General features: G+C 48.1%; 8 protein-coding genes across 8 annotated transcripts; 3 read left to right on the top strand and 5 right to left on the bottom strand.

Annotated features, from left to right (window-relative positions):
• Positions 1-907: 907 nt before the first annotated feature.
• On the top strand, positions 908-1,519 carry PPTG_01870 (hypothetical protein; the record flags this gene model as incomplete). Its single annotated transcript, XM_008895265.1, has 1 exon — positions 908-1,519. One exon carries the CDS (start codon positions 908-910, stop codon positions 1,517-1,519), a length of 612 nt encoding a protein of 203 aa, XP_008893513.1.
• A 3,006-nt stretch (positions 1,520-4,525) lies between these two features.
• On the bottom strand, positions 4,526-8,444 carry PPTG_21137 (hypothetical protein; the record flags this gene model as incomplete). Its single annotated transcript, XM_008895590.1, has 6 exons — positions 4,526-5,672; positions 6,035-6,251; positions 6,419-6,754; positions 6,794-7,092; positions 7,197-8,219; positions 8,311-8,444. 6 exons carry the CDS (start codon positions 8,442-8,444, stop codon positions 4,526-4,528), a joined length of 3,156 nt encoding a protein of 1,051 aa, XP_008893838.1.
• Positions 8,445-8,581: 137 nt separating this feature from the next.
• On the bottom strand, positions 8,582-9,095 carry PPTG_21136 (hypothetical protein; the record flags this gene model as incomplete). Its single annotated transcript, XM_008895589.1, has 2 exons — positions 8,582-8,781; positions 9,047-9,095. The coding sequence occupies 2 exons, from the start codon at positions 9,093-9,095 to the stop codon at positions 8,582-8,584; spliced, it is 249 nt and encodes an 82-aa protein (XP_008893837.1).
• A 1,730-nt stretch (positions 9,096-10,825) lies between these two features.
• PPTG_01869 (hypothetical protein) lies at positions 10,826-11,431 on the top strand (the record flags this gene model as incomplete). Its single annotated transcript, XM_008895264.1, has 1 exon — positions 10,826-11,431. One exon carries the CDS (start codon positions 10,826-10,828, stop codon positions 11,429-11,431), a length of 606 nt encoding a protein of 201 aa, XP_008893512.1.
• A 1,659-nt stretch (positions 11,432-13,090) lies between these two features.
• On the top strand, positions 13,091-13,576 carry PPTG_21135 (hypothetical protein). Its single transcript, XM_008895588.1, has one exon. The coding sequence runs from the start codon at positions 13,121-13,123 to the stop codon at positions 13,379-13,381; it is 261 nt and encodes an 86-aa protein (XP_008893836.1). The 5' UTR covers positions 13,091-13,120; the 3' UTR covers positions 13,382-13,576.
• Positions 13,577-14,046: 470 nt separating this feature from the next.
• Positions 14,047-14,283, bottom strand: PPTG_21134 (hypothetical protein; the record flags this gene model as incomplete). The annotated part of the gene is made up of 1 exon (XM_008895587.1): positions 14,047-14,283. The coding sequence occupies one exon, from the start codon at positions 14,281-14,283 to the stop codon at positions 14,047-14,049; it is 237 nt and encodes a 78-aa protein (XP_008893835.1).
• A 1,908-nt stretch (positions 14,284-16,191) lies between these two features.
• On the bottom strand, positions 16,192-16,432 carry PPTG_01868 (hypothetical protein; the record flags this gene model as incomplete). Its single annotated transcript, XM_008895263.1, has 2 exons — positions 16,192-16,215; positions 16,274-16,432. The coding sequence occupies 2 exons, from the start codon at positions 16,430-16,432 to the stop codon at positions 16,192-16,194; spliced, it is 183 nt and encodes a 60-aa protein (XP_008893511.1).
• Positions 16,433-17,638: 1,206 nt separating this feature from the next.
• PPTG_21133 (hypothetical protein) lies at positions 17,639-18,386 on the bottom strand (the record flags this gene model as incomplete). Its single annotated transcript, XM_008895586.1, has 4 exons — positions 17,639-17,686; positions 17,787-17,977; positions 18,096-18,255; positions 18,318-18,386. 4 exons carry the CDS (start codon positions 18,384-18,386, stop codon positions 17,639-17,641), a joined length of 468 nt encoding a protein of 155 aa, XP_008893834.1.
• Between the last annotated feature and the right edge of the window lie 438 nt (positions 18,387-18,824).

Below are 18,824 nucleotides of genomic sequence, written 5' to 3'. Positions count from 1 at the left end.
ACATATTCTAGACGAATATGGGAGTCCATGGGAACGATGGATCTGGAACTCGACCGCGAATTGCGCAGCACTTTCAATGTATTTGTCAAAATGCGTGAAAAGAAGAGAATAGAAACATGACGAACATTTTTTTTACTTTTTTTGCTACAAAAGTCGTTCGGCAAATATTGCGAAGAACGTATGAACCAGTTAACGTGAGTGATCTCGCTTGTCCTGTACAATGGTCGTGCAGCTAGCTCATCGACTGTTACGTTTGCGCGCGTATACCTTGTTGGTGGCGGTGGACACGGCCACACCCCAGCTTAGCTCGCAACAGAAGCTTTATTTCTAGACGAGCAGCTTGGTGGTCCTGGCGAAGAAGCTTTTTCTGGCAGTGTTAAACAGTTGCATAACAAAGTTAAAGAACGCAGTCTCCGTTGAGCACCTCGTCGTCAAAGCAGTACGCGGATTGAGCGTCTATGGCGGAAGTACGACGACATGGTAATGCTTTAGATGTCTGCGGCATGTTAGTGTTGATGCTCCAGCATTTGTAGATTACAGTAAACGGCAATCATGATGAAGACCAGAGGATGAAGGTCTTACCGCCTTCGTGCAGTATTTGTAGCTGATGTCTGAAAGTCTAGCACGCACATCAACAAGGACACTAACGACGAGCCCTGTCATCCTGTTGATATAGTGGCATGCGTAGATCTAGCGTTTCGAGCCATGTTGATAACAAACGACGCTAAGCGTAAAAGGTTAGCTGCAGAATGGAACATATACGGAACGGATCAGCGTTTTGAACAGACTCGACTTTCACCATGATCAGATACAAGATCGGTAAATGAAAGGTCATGACGGCAGCACGGTGATCTTTGTGCTGGCACTTTGGAGAAGACCGATGGAAGGGCATAGCTCATTGTGCAACATGGAGGGCCTGGCAGAGGTACCCCACGAGGATACAGCTCGGGTCGGCGCCCCTCCCGGCTTCGTACACCGCCACCCCAGAGGCCAAGCACGTCAAGAGCGGACTACTTGCTTTTACCGTGGCTTTAAGTACACTCGAGCATGGACATCCTCGCGCAAGATTGCATATCGGTGCTCCAGATTTCGCAGTGGCTGCCGTGGCACGCTCGAGTTCACAATCGCTACCATGGGCTTCTCTGCGGTGCGACCGCATACCTGTCGTGATGCTGTTCCTGCCCCTGGCAGAATTGAAGACGTTACGATGGAAATGATGAGCCGAGCTGATGCTTTGGCAATTGAGCAAGTTGCCCGTCCTGCTCGTCAGATTTGGGAGGCTCTACGTGATGAGTTTTATGGTGCTGACAACGGCAACGTGGTAAGGGGGCTCTCGGAGTTGCAAGTGCAACGCCACATTAATCGGGCGAGACACCAACACTTTAGTGGAGACGTTCATGGTGCGATTGAAATTCCACCGCTCTCGTTAGCTCTTGATGAGGCTGTTTCCTTCTTTCAGTTTCATTACGTGACGATTAACAACGAAAACCTTAACAAGCCCACACGGTTGTTAGACTAGGCGCATCCATCGCTGGTTAATCTGCTGCGCTACCACGGGGCTACACTGTTTGTGGATGGCACATTCCTTTGCGTGCCGCGTGGATACAAACAATGCGTTATCTTTATGGTGCATGATCGAGCATCAGGGATTTTCGTACCTGTCTACTATGTGCTAAGTACTTCTCGATCTGGTGATTCGTACTGGGACATGCTGCACTTCGTGGTTCAAAGCACTGACCAGCAGCTGGAGCCTGCCGAAGTTGTCTGCGACTTTGAGACTGGACTTCTCAACGCGGTCAATACACAATTCCCTAATGCCCTTGTGGTAGGCTGCTTGTTCCATCTGAAGCAAGCGCTCAGACGCGCCATGAAGCGTTTTGCCATCCCTGAACAAGAGTGCAGCATAGCGATGACGAGTGGGGTCCTCAGTATGCTAACCGTCATCGAGCACGGTCTGGTTGACCTTGGCACGAAGTGGGTAAAGCGCGAGATTAGACAACGCTGCAGTGTTGCTGGAATTCAGTACTCAAAGGCAAAATGGCGTGGCTTTTGGGAATATTTCCGTCGGACCTGGATGGAGCAGTACGATGTGGAAGTGTGGAATGTTGCAGGACTGGACAATGAGCTTGTTGCGCGCGCTAATAATCCGCTGGAAAGGTTCAACAGAGAGCTTAACAGTCGCTTTCCAAGTCCTCGACCAAGCATGGCAACATTTGTTGGTGTCATCAAGACACTCTCGTCCGAGTATGTTCACCGGCTTGCTGATGTACCGCGCGGGCGTGTGTGCCGAACAACACGCGAGAAAATTGAGCTACCTGTACCCGTCGAGATCCCCGAGGACATCGCTGACGACTCCGACGACGACGAACCGCTGGCTGTTGAGGTCGCATCCGATAGCTCCTCGGACGAAGCGTCTCCAGAAAGCACCGAAGCGAGTACTTGTCAGTCTCTCTAGGTCCTAGAAGCCCCCGCTTTGCTGGTATACCACGATGGCAGGGCCTGCATGTAGGAGCTAGATGTAAGCTGAGCGAACTAGAACTCCAGACTTTGTTTTAAAACTAACCGCCTTCTTCGATTGCTGCGACTCACTCACTGGCATCTATCAGCCATTGCAACTCAGCACCCTTCACTATGGCAGCATTACATGGGTAGGTCAGTGAAAATGATACAGGAAACATTGTCTTCTTGCTTACCTCTGTAATACCCTGTTCAGGAACCTGATCACAGTCGGAGTGGGTTGGTCTGTTCAAAGACCTGATCCGTTCCGTATATGATCCCAAAAAAAATCTACCGCGTAAAACACGGACCGACAGCACCGGAGACGATCAGGGCGCAAGGAAATAATCTTCTTGTTTTTTCACCTTGACAAAACAAGAAGCAATGTCCGCAGACTGAACTGGGAGAACCCCTCGATAAAGCTTTGTCAAACTGCGGATTCGACTTGCAGAGCGCGTCCGCTGTTGGACTTACCTGTATTTCAGCGTGAACCATACCATTGAGGGAGGTTTTAGCACGTTCAATCAAACGGTGAGGTTCTGTCGTGGTTGTACATATACTAAATACGATATTTGTGGGCATACAGACCTTCCTACTTCGATATCACTACACTAGCGATCTAGGAAGACAGTTGAAACGGGTAATCAACAAGTGTCCTTAGAGCATTAGGGTCATACATACTTTCATTGTTTAACTAGTACCCTTTGAAATTTTCATTTAATTCCCATGCATTGCTGTTTACACTACTCTTTGGAGATCTCCTAAACTGCCCATTTTAGTTTAAAAGGCACGATTTCCAAAATGCCCCATTACCCAATGTTTGCCGATTAGATTCGTCCCAGCACTTTTGTAGCACGTTGCCGGTAGAAAGCAACACTTTTAAAGAGCTTAAACACCTCGTACTCGTGGGGCCAGTCCTCACACTAGAACTCATTGGCTTCCCTGAACACATGCAGGTGGTGCAACGCGCCACTACTTCAACTGTGCAGATTCTTCCAACCGTTACGCCATCACTGATGACTACTACAGCTCACATTGTTGCTCAGCCCCACCGCTTTGTGCTGGCCACCAGATCGGTTGTACGGCATCATTGCTGGCATTTTTTCCCGCTACTAATCATTTCGCGATCAATGATGACTACAGAACTCCCCCTCGATGAGCGTAGCTCGGGGTTTGCATACCCTGTCGTATCTGGTGATAAGGATATGACAATATATATGTGTTTTCAAATCCTACCGTTAGTGTTTCTCTGAAATGAAATATGCAATGCCCTGTCTAACCCCTACGCTTATCGAGAAAGAGTTCTGTGCCATCAGAGGTTAGAAGAAAAAAAAACTACCCGGATTGCAACACTTGTATGGATACTTCAGTATGGTATCACACCATACTACCATTTGTAAAGCTCACACAGAGAAAAGCGCAATCCTCAATATGGCCACTGGCGATATTGCAACGGTGTTAAGTAGTGTGCCACAGTAACGTGCCACTTTTGGAAGTCTTAAATTTGTATCAAGATAACTTTTCACTGAGACCTCAATTTTCAATATCACCCGTAAAATGCGCTGTTATTGGACAATTCAATCCACAAAACGCCGGAGTTGCTACCGCAACCTTAACCGTGAGACATGTAAGGTTGTTTTAACCTTTCTACTACGGCGGATTATCCGGAATTGTTCATATATAAATTAACATATGCCGGAAAATCAGTACTTTGTATCCTGTTTGAAGTCCTTTTGCGTGACACGTGGCCCAGGGAGGTCATATCATTGGCTGCTGTGGAGAGATGGGCAGTACAAAGCACGCACGAATAACTGCCAATTGCGATCTCCCGGCAAATCCGTTACACTGTACTACTCCGTCCCATATATGTTGACCCATACTACTTTTTTTGTCTTAAAAATGATGCAACATAATTATATTAGCTTTCAGTATGAAACGTAGTACTACTTTTGTGGTGCTGAGACACAACCGCAACAACTTCAGGAGAGCATTGCAGGTAGATAGGAAGTTGCCCCTCCCTCTCAAGTTTTTACTTCGCCATATGTTGAGGCTTAAACGCATTGCCACCTCCGCCCTTGATACACATGTCCATGGAGTATTGAAGACTGAGAAACGCTACATTCAGCTTCGACGGAGGCAACTCCCAGTACGAGTCGGCGACGGCCTCTATAAGTTCGTCCATGGTCGTTGGACACTTCAGACGTTGACGAGCTTGAATTGCAGAGAAGAGCGAGAGGTTCAAGCAGTTGAGATCGGGCGAGTTGGGCGGCTGGAAGCAAAGCTGGACGTTAAGTCCTTGTTCAGCAACAGCAGTAGCAAACCGTTGGTCACTGGTATCTATGTGGGCGGGGGCATTATCTTGCTGCACTCTGACGCAGCCTCCACGGCCACTAAAAGGCCATTTTTCACGGATGGCAGGGACAAGTTGTTGAATTAGCATGTTTCGGTAGTTTTCTTGGTTAACGTGCCCTTCCATCGTTACCAGCGTTCCAGTAGGTCGCCGGCGGCTGCTACAAACAGCAGGTTTCTGTTCGATGAACGGCCAAATGCGCAATTTCCCGTCAAAGTAGGCCCTTGAATCGGGATCTAAACGCGAACGCGCCACCGCAGCCAGCATCATCACCTTGGTGATGTAGTGCGTGGAGCACACGTGTCGAATTGGGATAGGTTCTTCAGGCAGTAAATAGTAGCGACGCCGAACCTCTGTCAAATACTTTTTTTTCGTCCACATGAATCGTATCGAACATGTCGTTGAAATGCAGGGAGCCCGTTTCGACGTGGGAGATGCGCCACCCCAACCGCTGGCCTTATTAACTTCCATGAGCAACGGCTTAACGGTGTTCACATGAGCCACAAGTTGGCCGCTTTGTATGCGACGATGTAGCGTGGTTCGTGCCACTCCAGAGACCGCAGATGCTGATCTCAGGGTGCTTCGTTGTGCCAACGGGATGTTACGTAACCTCTCTAACTTGGCGGAGAGATCCTTGTTAGGGCGGCCGCGCTGGTGGCGGTTGGAAGGAGAGCGTAGGGTGCCTGTCCTTGGCTTCCATAACCTTGACAACGTCTTGCGGTCGACACCGAACTTATCCGCAATCTCCTTGATGGCGCCGGTCTGAGGAACGCCTTCAACCGACTGTTTCAACAGCTCCACGACCGCGTCTTTTCTCTCGTTGTCACTAAGCTCGCGCCGCTTCTTCGTGGTGGTATTATGTCGTCAATATAAAAATGAATAAAATGTCAAATATAGCGAGGCTAGGCGATATCTATCCCTCTCCCAGGTCATTTAATGCCCCCTCAACCACTCATTTTACAAAATCGAGGTCAATATGAACCGGTTTGACTAAATGAGCACACGGTTTGGACCGCACGAGTGCGGTGCATGCTTTAAGACAAACGTTTATCAATTTGAATGAAATTTGACGACAGTGGACGATAAATCGTTAGATGTGTCAACATAAATGGGACGGAGTAGTACAGACACGACACAACAATGACCATCACTCAAGAATCTCCATTAGCTGTATTATTATCCCCCTACTCGTCTTCGACATCATCGTTAGGAAAAATCTCGCGCCGACGTCTGTCCACGAAGCGGATCTTGTGCTGCAACTCAGGCGGGATGGTCATGCCATTCCGCCAGCTCTGGTGCCAAATCTGGTTACAGGTGAGGATGCTGCCGTGCTGCTGTCTGCGCGCCTTGTTACACAAGGTGTGCCCTTCCTTGCCTTGGTGCACGTTGGGCAGGAGTAGCTGGTCTCAAAGCTACGGACACCCGGACCGGCGTAGGTTGAGCACACTTTGCACAGCCATTGCCGCCGCTTTCCCCCGTTCCTCTCGTCGGTCAACTATGTGATTTGGGGGAGTGACTCAGTGACAAGGTCTGCCAAGTCATCGTCCCCATCGAAGTCCTCATTTATCTGACCCAGCAGCGCAATGTGCAGCCGCCGCATGACCACCGCATGCGTCGGGACGGTTCTCCCGCGGCTACGCATCGCCAGCTTGTGAATGATGAACGCGTTCACCATGGCGATGTCGACTATCCCGAGAAAATTTGTCTTGTAATATTTCCGCATTTGAATCGCTCGTTGTATAGAGTACCTCTGTAGTCGTAGTTGGTCGTGCACATCGACCCCACCCCCTTTCGATGGTCTCATGATAGTCACGTGTAAGCTGTGGGAATGGCACACGGGAGATCGAACCACCAGGCTCTCGACGAGAAACTTCCGCGATCTGGGTTGAGCAGCCAGTAGCTTGAAACCTGACATGCTTGGTATCCATCCACGATAAAGTCACAAACTCGGGGCGGCTTCTCCAAACCGCCATACGATAGACTCCTCTTGGCATCTTTTCTGACGCTTCTTCTGTTTGAATTCGATCGCCTTGCACCACCCATTGCGGTTTTTTGCGGATCGTCCCCACGTGGTAGTGGCCCATGCTGAGCAACTTGTCTGAAAGCGGGATGACGTATAGAAATTATCCGTGCAAATCCGTCGCTGCGTCGGCTGCCCACGAAGTACTTTTGCGATATTCTCCACAACCGCTTCCTGCGCGACCGCTACTTCGCTTTTGTTGGCCTTGCCACAACACACCTCCAACCTGAACATATCAAGCAAATGTTAGTGACGTCTGGAAGACATTACGGCTCATGCCGAACACATAACGGATTCCACACTCAAACATATCACAGATATCCGTCATACGCGACGGATATCCGCAACAATACAATTCCGTACGGGGTGCAATACGCCGTCTCAGCGCAGCAAGTCAGATAGAACTTGGTTCCCCACTTATTGGGCTTGGGGGCATGTACGGACGCATCGGGTTGCGACGATGCCGCATGGGCACCATCCCTTCGTCGATGGAGATCCCTACGCCAAGGAGGTATCCACGAAAGAAGGTCTCTTGCAAAGCAAGGATGACTGAAACGTATCTTGAAAGCCCGGTCGTCGCTGTCACCCTGACGGTCATTGTCGTTGAAATGAAAGTAGCGAGCTATGTCGTGAAACCGATCACGACTCATAAACTGGCCAAACGACCCGCACGATAGAGCGCCTTCAGCTCGCGTTATCCAGTGATGACTCAAACTATGTTGTCGTGGCTCCAGAGCCTTCGCGACAAGCAAGCCAACAAATCGTACGTTCTCATGGGGCTGGACAGCACTTTTGCGGGCAAGCTTTGTCTGGTACTCCTCGACACTCAACCCGGAAGTGGATGGAGCAGTCTCACGGCGCTGGAGGACACGAAAGCGCATCTGCTTTGGCAACGGCATTAATGCTGTCTCTGCGATACTTGTTCGTTTCCATTCCAATGCGCCGCCAGAGTTCCTTGAGCAGGAAGAAGTAACCGATGGCAGGTGGTCTTCAGCGTAAGCGAGAGCAGCTCGCGTTGGATCGGAGGGTCTATCATACAGTGGCAAGGCATCGTGGAGAACCCGTCCAGCTTCTTGCTCCATATACACATCCCACTCCTCCGCTTCCAGGCGATCTAGGCCCCCACGAGTCAGCTCAAACGCAACTGGGACTTTGTCAAGCTCAACGGCACCTCCGTCATCGCTTTCGCCGTCAACATTAACCACTAGGTCGTCATCCCCAACTTCGTCGTCACTTTCGTCTTGCAAGATCGAATCTTCATCACCTTCCGTGTCAGAAGTAAGAGCCAGCAACCAATCTCCGCCACCAGCATTGAAGCCACCAACATCACCATCGTCAAAAAGTCGATCCCGCCTCAGAGCGGCGAGAAAGTCATCGGGGTCAAAGTCATCCAATGGAACACTGTAGCTTGCGTTGCCTCTTGTTCAGGACCTTTCTCGCTTACCACAGCGCGCTCCGGAACACCTTGATCAATAGTATCCGGAATGCTTTAAATAGCATCCTGAACAGCTTGTTCAGTCGTATCCGGGATGCCTTGGGCAGTATCCGGAGCACCGTGATCTGTACAATACGTAACATGGCTGTTAGTATTGTTTGAGCACAGTAGTCAATAACACACGTACCGCTGGGATGTCGTTTTGTGCTCGATTTTGGAATTGTCGCCTTCCACTTTCCTTCAGCTCGTGGGTGCTGCTCGGCGGCTTGTTGAGCTGCAATCAAGTCTCGGGTGTCGCCTTCGCTGCTTGTCTGGGTACCCTTGACTTGCCCTTGCTGGAAGCAGCCGGTGGTGTGGCTGCCGCCCGTTCAACTTGGTTCACTGCAGGTGGCTTCGAAGCGGGCTTGCGCGCGGGGGGAGGCAGTGCACTGGTTTGTGTGGAGAGGGAGGACGTCAGATTGCCTTCCGGTTCACGTGAAGCTGCAGGTGACACGTCAGCTGCTTGAGAGGGGGTGGTTCCGTACGCTAGCCAGCTCTGGTTGCGTCAATAGGCCATCAAGCTATCGTTCCCTATATAACAAGCGTTAGCTGATGCATCAAACAAAGCACATATCAAAAGATTCAATACCGAGGAAACAATCCACACCTTCAGTACCTTGCACCCTTCCACCAGGTGGCAGGTTTTTGCCAACGTTGCTGTGACCACGCGACTTGTAGAATTTCTATCCCTTTTTGGAGAGCTCACGCCACATTTGCGCGGTATCCTTTTCCGTCGCGTAAGTAAACGTCTTCATTTGGCGGAGTGATGGTCTCTTCCCGGACGCAGATCTCAAAAAAAAAAAAAAAAAAGGTAAGACAGGGAGCCTCCCGTCGATTCTCATATCTGTAACCCTTGTCCTTTTCTGAAAATTCCATGTCTCACCGCCCAGACTCGCTACAGTTGACCTGGTAAAAATTTATCCCATACAAACCTCTATATGCGGATTTCGACAGCGTCAGATTTGTTGTGGACAACGCGGAATCTTTTCACTCCTGAAACTACATTCCGGATAATCTGTTATGGTCGGATTAGAAGGGTTAAGGAGTTAAGGTTGCTTTAGTAAAATTTCTAAAAAAATTCTAGCGTAATTTTTTTTTCAAAAGTTACGTTACCTCTTAAGTTCGGCTCTTGCGTTAAGTACGCACTTACCGTAAATAATTTCCTAAGTACCAGGCAGCTCCAGATTCGAGTTGCAGTCAGGTGAAACGGATCGTCTACGGCTGCTCCTGCGTATCGACAATGCTGTTGACAAGTGGATGTGCATAACGACAATGCTATCTACAGGATCGGCGTATATCGACAACTGTGATGACACCCTAAGTTCATAACGACAATGATGTTGACACGAACAGCGTCCAACCAACGGGTTGAACACCCCAAAAGCGCATCCGGCGCCAACTAGAGTAGCAAGTACATGTACCAAAGACTCACTCTACCTTTTGCCAAGAAATACACTTCGGCATACCTTTTGGGAGCCTCGCCGGCTCCCCCATCCGTGTCTTCATTCTGCAGACACTACAGGGCTATCTGGACGACAGAGGCGCCGCAGCAAATGCTTATTGGTGTGCACATGTTTTTATTGCCAAAATTTAAACGCCCCTTACTGCAAAAGGTGCTACGAATTTTCGCAGTTACCGATCGACACCAGCACTCTTGCGCGAGTTGAAGAAGAATATACGTACCATAAACAATTGCAGGCAGGAGCCATTGCAACTGTATATCCCACAGGATTATTGTTATATTCTAGCTGTACAGTAAAATGTCATCATCCATACGGGGTCTGACCAGAAACTCAAAACTGTTAGAGTTTGCTTACATGCTAAATGCTAGTGATTTTTTTACAGTATTAGTGCGAGCCTGTGCGTGGGTAGGCCTTAGTTTCGGTGGTTAAGAGTGGCCAAGTGGTCGATTCAATTGATTTTACGGTACGCTTCTGTCCATACGTTTATGGTACGCTTCTGTCCATAATCCTCTCCACCGACTCCCTGTGGATGGCCAATGGAAAAGGATATGTCTAATAACGAGATGTACATTTGCTAGGGTATCCCACTTTCCCGATTAGATGCGTGTACATGTGTAACAAGGTGAAGTAAAATTTGGAAGGGTTTCATCATGAATCACCTCGGCATCTTTAATTTTTGAAGCGAACATCTCCACTTTCAAATAGCATTCATTAGATAAGCTTGTCGGCAAACTCTACTGTTCGAGATGCCTACACACCACGACCGCATTATTCTTCCCAGCTTTAGTTGCATAAAACGGCGAATCCATTGTGCTGCACACTATCTCTTCCCGAATCACACCCGATTCTGTACTCATCATCACCATTCAATTATCACATTCATACAAAGGTTAAGCAGTATATAAAATGCTAATAAAAAAATAGAAGGCCATCAGGTCTCATTGCTCATCAATTCTAAAGCAACAAATACCGTCTCACTTTCGATTTCTCCTCAAGCCTCAAGATCAAAACCCAAGAACCCAATGCATCTGCCACACGTACTGCTGTTAGCTCTGTGTATTGCCATCGCGTCGTGTGATGCCATATCCGCTTTTGTCACTGAACAAGAAGCTGCTGTCGTGCAAAACGCTCAACGTCTGGGCTTATCTCACTCCGTCGTTGCTGCTAGAGATCGTGGCGCGTCTGGTAAGCGACTCTTACGGTCTGACAACCTCCCGACTGTTACCAACGATGTGGATGCTGAAGAGAGAGCCCTCCCAGGTATTACGAAGTTAAGCGAGTTGGCGAAGAAAGGGAAATCCGCTGTGAGCACCAAACTAAGTGACAAGATGTTGTGGCTCAAGTACCAGAAGCTGGGTAAACAAAAGCTTTCGGACTTAGACATCACCGGAATGTGGCTAAAAAGTGGGAAAGGTCCGGATAAGATTTTCGACCGCTGGATTCGACTCAGCAAGTCACCGAAGCAAGCAGCCCAAAACTTGCTGAACCATGGTACAACAACGAACGATCTCTACAAGGTCTTGAGAAAGCGTAACATGAACCTGGAAACAATCAGACCGATTTGGCGCGACCTCGGACTGACAGAGAATCAACTTCGTGTTGCCCGTCACGCGGTTAGCGCCTTGTGAGTTCGATACTCGTGGTAAAAAAAACACTGGGAAGTGTTATGAGGACATCGAACCCATGCCAGACGGCAGAGATAGCTTCGACAATAAAAACCGTGAGGTTTTGATTGAAATACACTCGCTTTTTACGATGCGAAGGTAGGGTCATGGACCGGGATCATTGAAGCATTGCCTAGTAAAAGACTACTAGTTCAGCGAATAAAATAAAGACTGCTCTGTGGTAGCTATGCTCTAGACTTTGACGATTCACTTTACGCCTGCCAACTCACCAGTATTTGTCTAGTTTCCACACCTCGGCGACCCATTTTAACAAACCAACCCAACCACTTAATATTTTATTAGATTTCCTCTCCAAACCGTGATGGGTGCGGATTTTTATCAAGCAATTCTCAGATGGAAACCAAGCAGTTTGATTTTTCGGACGTTTCGATGTGGTGGCGTACAACTTTTGCATCGTTTAGCACCATTTTCAGCCCACGATCCACGATTCGCACTAGCGCCGGCGCTCTTAACTGCAGCAATGTGTTTGGGAGGGATTACAACAATCGCAACGAGTTTTATCCCAGTTATTCCGTACTTTTATACGTAGTTCGAAGCTCAGTGAAACTAAGTCATATCTGCTGAAAGCGGGGCATGCAGTGCAGCCTGGGTGAGCACTCGTAGCTATCGATTTCATGACGACATGGGCAATGGATTCGATGATCATTCCCAAGACGGTTATGGCGGAGGAACTTTTGCCACTTTTATGTCAATAATGGACTCAATTCATATTGTACTGCCATTGACAGCTCCAATAGTTACTGCAAACTCGATTATGTATTTGAATCGCTCTTTTTTTTTTCGACCTCGGTTGCGTAGCACATCGTCTCTTATTCAACTGTAGAACATTGGAAGCTGGCGTGATATATCTGCCAATTGGTGCTGAAAGTGGAAGTCAAGCGGACTTGTATTTGTGAAGCGTTAACGTTTGATCGTTGACAGAAGACCTATCACCGAAAGTATGACGCCCAAGAGGCGGTATCATTAATGCTAAATGTACTTGACAATGTTACGTACCCGTTCCTAAATAATCCAAAATGACACTAGTGTTGACTACAAAAAAAAAACGAAATATTTGCGCTGGTAATAGAGTTTTTGCTTGAACGAGCCTGATACATGCAAACCCAGTTAACAGGTTTTATCGGCTCAGTAAAAACGGTTAATGAATCCAGTATGCCGATTAACAGGGCTCAGAACATATTTGTAATTAATACTAAACTATCGCTGAAGCGTTTCGTTTGTGGCTCGTTTCCTGGCTATAGAATTGGGCAAAATTTAAAAGGCCGCCTCCGTTTTCGTCTTTCACGTAGGGCTGCACTGCATCCGACCTTTCAGCACTTACGCAGCCTAAACGCGCCCGTTCAATGCACCTTTCAGCATTGACAACGCGGACGGCGTTACTGCAATCGTAGTACGACAATACGACAGGTCTTAGTGCAACCTTTCGATCTAAGCGCAACCATATCACCGCGTAAAATATAATAAATTACCAGGCCACGTGGCACTCGTCACGAATTCAGTTAGAGGGTGTCTAAATTTAGAGATCATGTACATATATACGTGTATGAGATGTGTGCACCACGTATCCTTCATGTGTGTCGCACTGGATTTCACACTTAGCGATTTTTCGCGGACAGCTGAAGCGCCGCCACAATGGACGGGAGGTCGCTGGCTTGCGAATTGGTACGAGCAAGAGCTGATGAACTGGAGGTCATGCGGGACAAGATAGAGAAGATGAATGCGACTCTGGACAAGTTGTTGAGAGTTCAGCTGGAGCTACTATCTATTGTTGAAGAGCATGAAGAACGTAACTACGCGTTGGCAGCAGAACTTGGGGACGGAGGCATTGCGCAAAATGGCCGACTATCGTTTCGGGTGCTATTTGAAATGGCAATTAGCAGATTGAAAGGCTAACGGGTACGTAAATCTGTATTAATTGTTAATGCAGCTTTAAAAGGCTAGTATTTGAGCTGGTCGACAAATTGTTGCTCTATATGTCTCACCTTGTCGGTAGTGGAGCGCGAAGCGCGTTGCTCTTTTTGAGTTTCACATGATAACCCTTAACATTCTCAGCCTCATCACCTTGATGCTGTCCTCGAATACATTGCAAAGTTACCATTGTAGACTGTCAGTCAGATAACTGTAGACTTGAGCAACCACTATTACCCCACAACTTGAGAAATCTGGCTGCTGCGGTTTTCCCACGCACTCAATTGAAGTGACAACTAGTGTGCTCTTTGGTCTGACGCTTTGTGCCACCCAGTGGTTTCCATTCAAATTCATCGGTGAATAATGAACTGTTTTTCGGTAATATAATCTTTAGGTGCCGCCAGCCATCCGACACTCCATGTTAATATTGATAGCACCAAGCAATTCCCCACATCATCAGCAATTCTTTTCAAACAGAAATCCACAGGGCTGTCATTCAGCCACCCTCTGCATAGACCACCCACGATGTTGGAGAAGCTGATGAGACCCTTTCCGGACAACGTAACCATACATCATACAGCAACCATGACCGCAAAGTCAACCTTATCCGCTAAACTTCCAGAGCTTGGGATCAATGGATACCACGAGATCTAGTGTGATGCCTTGCTGCTTAATCCTTCATCCAGTGCATCGGGTTCTTTTTGCTCCGCCCTGGCAGTTTCGATAGCTGCCTCCATTGATCGTGTAAGACCTACTGGGATCATGAAAGGATGCATGTATGTCACCGGCCTTATAGCTTCCCATCGGCATTCGATAGCTTTTGAGCGCAGGTACGCGTCCTCCAACTGGACGGGATACTTATCCATCATTTCAACGACAGTCTTCATGTTGGCGGTGTTACGAGCCTATACGACTAACTCGTTAAGCCCTACCGTTAGGTTGCTTGGATATTTGTGTACAGCTAGACGCTGAACACTCGAAGTAATTATAGATTGCTAGAAACGCTTAGTACAGTCGTGCACCTCCAATTCGACACCGGTATCAGTCGATACCCTGCCAGATTTGATGATTACGCGAATCGGATGCGCAATTACCTATGCCCATCACCACACTAGCAATTAACCTCAATGGTTCTCCCCTCCTGGGGGAGGGATGACACGCCGCATCGATCTGATTTAAAAAGTTTTGGAGGGGACGTCTTCATACAAATAAACACTTTATTTTTTACCGCCAAAGACAATGGGACATCGCCCCTCCTCCTACATGTCGCTAACTCTAGCACAAAAGCAGTCTTTGAGCGAGAAGTACAAGTCAGATCCTGCGCTCTCTCACTCAGAACTTGCTCGTTGGGCAACGGAGCGTTTTAAGACCCCCCCAAGCAGTAAAGCGCACTACCGCCCAGAGTATTCTCAAGCGGTCGGCGGACGTTGCCGCCTTGTCGGACGCCCATCGCGACCGGAAGCGCTGTTGCGCGCCAGCGATTCGCGCGTCTGACGCCAAGATTATGCAGAAGATCGACGAATCCATGTCTTGGCACGGAAACGCAACTATTCAGGGCTCTACGGTACTAATGATTGCACGGCGTGAAGGGGTACAGCTACCCGGAGGCAATGTACCTAGTCGAGGGCGGCTGTACCGCTTCCAGCAGCGCACAGGGCTGTGGTTTTCGCAACGACATGGGGAGGGGGCCTCGGTGGACGACGCAGCAGTAGAAGAGGGGCTTAAAGAACTTCGAGCCCTCGTTTCAGAATACCACCCCCGGGACGTCTTCAATATGGACGAGACCGCATTCTTCTACCGCCGGGAACCGCGAGGATCACTAACGGTGAACAAGAAAGAGAAGGGGAGGAAGCAGAGCAAGCACCGGATCACCGTGTGCGTTGCCACCAACGCCGATGGCACGGAGCAGCTTCCGCTGCACTTCATTGGGCGGTCTAAAGTGCCGCGACCCCTAAAAAAATCGCAACCTTCTAGCCGAAATTGGAGAGACCTACACTAATACGGCGAAGGCGTGGATGAATACGGTAAAGTACTGTGATTGGCTCTTGTCGCTAAATGAACGTATGCAGCTGGAAGAACGACAAGTACTACTACTTGTTGACAATGCTTCGTCGCACAACGACGCTCCTATTGAACTATCCAATGTTGCTATTCGCAAGCTCCCGCCCAATACAACTGCCGTACTGCAGCCCATGGACCAGGGCATCATTAAGTGCCTGAAGAAAGAGTACCAGAACAAGAAGCAAGCTGCTTTGCTGGACCTGTTCTATAAGGGTGTTCCTTACACACCGGTCGACGTTTACTCCGCCATGAAGTGGTTGTCTGAAGGCTGGAACAACATATCTGCAAAGACTATTAGAAATTGTTGGTGCCACACAGGCATCGTCTCAAAACTAAACGTAAATTTTCTACTGAATTAACAGAATAAATATCAGTGCACTGGATTTGCGTTTGTTTTATGCTTTAAGTTGTATACGTATGCCCTGGCACTGTTGATATGGTCCGCCCTGCCGAATTGGAGGTGCACGACTGTAGAGGGACGCGGTCTACCTCGGCCATTGGAACATTGATGACATCAACCTGACGCACAGACCCCGATGTGGCGGGAATCGGTCCTGTTGGCGCTGAAGATGCAGATACGTCGTGGTTGATATCATCGCGGGCAATTGAAACCCCCTGATGCAGAGGTAGAGGCTGCTGGTGTTCTTCCGTTGCTGGCTGTGTCGGTGCAACACTCTCATTGTCACTATCACCGTAGGTTAAGTCTCCTGGACTTTCTTGGTCCATAGCATTCATTAGGTCTGCAGTTTCCATTGCATCTGTAGGATCAAAAACACTAAAAAAAAAATCGACTTCTCCTATCGCTTCAGCATTCACTTCGTCGATCTCGTCTTTATCATCGTTTGTTGCAGGTGCTCTTGCCTTGGATCCAGCCCGACACAGCCCATCGTCGACTGTCTCTTTCCAAGCGTTTAATTCTGTATAGAACTCCGAACTCGACAAATCCGACAGGTGTTGTAGCAGCGGCTCCAACATTGCTTTTGCGTATGAGTACTTATCTCCAGAAGAAAGAACAACATGGTCAGCACGCTCGTTTCGGGGCAAGCGTAATATTCTATCTGCTTGGGGCTCTTAAAGTCTGGCTCACGAATCCCTTCTTCGTTTCCATTCGGTAACTTTAATTTCGGCGACCTTAACTTGACCATTCTTGCAATGGACTGCAACGCGTCGGCTTCTGATCTGAGATTTTCTTTAATATCCAGCGCCGCAACATATTCCATCGGTTATGAATTGAACTAGCAGGAAGCACATCAGATCCGTGCTCTCTGCGTGTAACGTGCACTAGATGACGGCACGGTAAGCGGTTGCTTTTGTAGAACAAACAGCTACATGTCCAGTCCGAATCGCGACACATGAGAATTTTTGATTGGTGCTGTAATTTTTCCAAAGAGACGAAGTACCACTGCTTTGTTCTGAAACTGCCGATTCCATCAAATTCACAAAACATTCCCACTCTTTTTTTCACCGTCCCCAAAAACTTGGTCGCCAGCATGCCTGTCATTGCCCTTAAAAACCGAGGGACGGGGCAGTCGAGACGATGCTGTTTTCCAATCTCTGAAACAATCTGGCGCCTAATCATAATTTGATGATGGAGCAGACCGGCTATGGTCTTATCGATTCTTGTATTCAGTCCTAGGAGCATCTTTAATTGGTTCCAGTTGGACTCGATACGATTCGTGGTCGTTTTTACTGCGGTGAATCTCTTTCCACGTGCAAAATTAGACCACATACCACGGCGCGAATTCCAGTTCTTCTCAAAGTACGCAAAAAAATGCTTGACGATTATTGTCCTGGCAGTATTGATTGAGAATATGGTATTTGACTTCATACGCTGTTTTGGAAGAGCTAATCGACATAACATTAAATTAGTACTCGTGAATCTTCCGGTTGAAAAAGTGTCGTACCTGTACAGCAACTTTGCCATCAACTTGAGAAGTTCTTCTTCTTGGGACACCTTTAGTCGATTCACCGGCCGTTTCATCACCTTTTTTCCTGTACGTAATGGCGTGAAATTGACACAGTAAAACTGTAGTCTTGGGAAACAATTGCTCGAGGACCCTCCACTCTGTGAAGTCCTTATCGATGATCACAGTCTCGACATCTTCCCATCTTGAATTTTTCTCCTGGAAAAATGTGAGAACTGTGGATATTGTGGTGGCCTACTCATCCAGACAAACAGAATCACAACCGGAAACGCTTGGTCTGAAGCTGTTGTGGCGACCAAACTCCCTGCAGGACATTAGAATACAAATCTAAAATATTAATAAGGTTGCTCTACAGATATTAAGGTTGATATAACAGGCCAAGGTTGCAATAAACAAATTTGCACTACAAACTCGCCCAAATGATACCCAAGGTTGTTTCTGTTGTGCGTGAGGTCCATAGCTAACGTCTCGCCCCACCGCTCAAACATCATCTTTTGGATCTTTGTTTTGATGATGATACCGCGCGCGGTGTGGTCTTGAATTACTTGTACGTCACTACCATCAAGCTGCAACATGTCTTTCAGTCTATCCTCCCCTGCATCGACCCCCATGATACTACGAAGCAGATTGCCAGTTTGTTGTGTTGCATTCTACTCAAATGCCAAACATTATCGTCAAAATAAAAAGCACAAAGATCCCCATCGCTCACTCACTGATGCGATCATTCAGAAAATTGGCGATATGCGTTGACGACACACACGCGTCTGCCAACGTCTTAACGTCTTCCCGATCCTGATCGTCAAGCGGGAGTGTCGTCGTCGTAAGGTAAGATGCAGCTTGAATACTACTTGTAGGATGCGAATGTGTGTGGTGCTATGGATGAAAATAAAGTTAATCTCTGAAACAGGTATTATCAACCATTTGCTGGCGTTTACCTGGTTCTGTATTTTAATTTCATACTCGTTCATAGCAATCCGCTTAACAACTGCAGTCAACCGCGCCATGCACTTCTTGTACCGTGTTCGGCGATTGCGATGACCTTTTGATCGCGACTTTTGTGAAACACCATGGGTGCAGCAAAAAATTCTCTGCGTCCACTCGAATTCGTTCGGCATTTGGTCTTTGTTTGTACTGTTAACACAAATATTTTAGCTCCTTGTCATGCACAGGATAGTTGCACTCAGCTGGCTTCAGCTGACACGACTGGTAGTAGACCACACGATCACGCCCCTCATGATCGTGCTGCATCCACGCGCATCCGATAACAAAGTCGGATGCGTCATACACGACGTGGAACGGGCGATCTTGGTCAGCCAGTGCCAAGACCGGCGCCTTAGTCAAGCCCTGCTTGACTACATCGAAGGCCTGCTGACACTCAGCAGTCCAGTTCCACTCAGCTTCCTTCTTAAGAAGCTGCGACAGCGGGCGAATCTTGCCCGCGT

The sequence above is a fragment of the Phytophthora parasitica genome (assembly GCF_000247585.1).
Source record: "Phytophthora parasitica INRA-310 unplaced genomic scaffold supercont2.3, whole genome shotgun sequence".
NCBI classification, from domain to species: Eukaryota; Oomycota; class Peronosporomycetes; order Peronosporales; family Peronosporaceae; genus Phytophthora; species Phytophthora nicotianae.
Note: the sequence above shows the minus strand (reverse complement) of the source record. Positions and strands in the feature narration are given on the sequence as shown.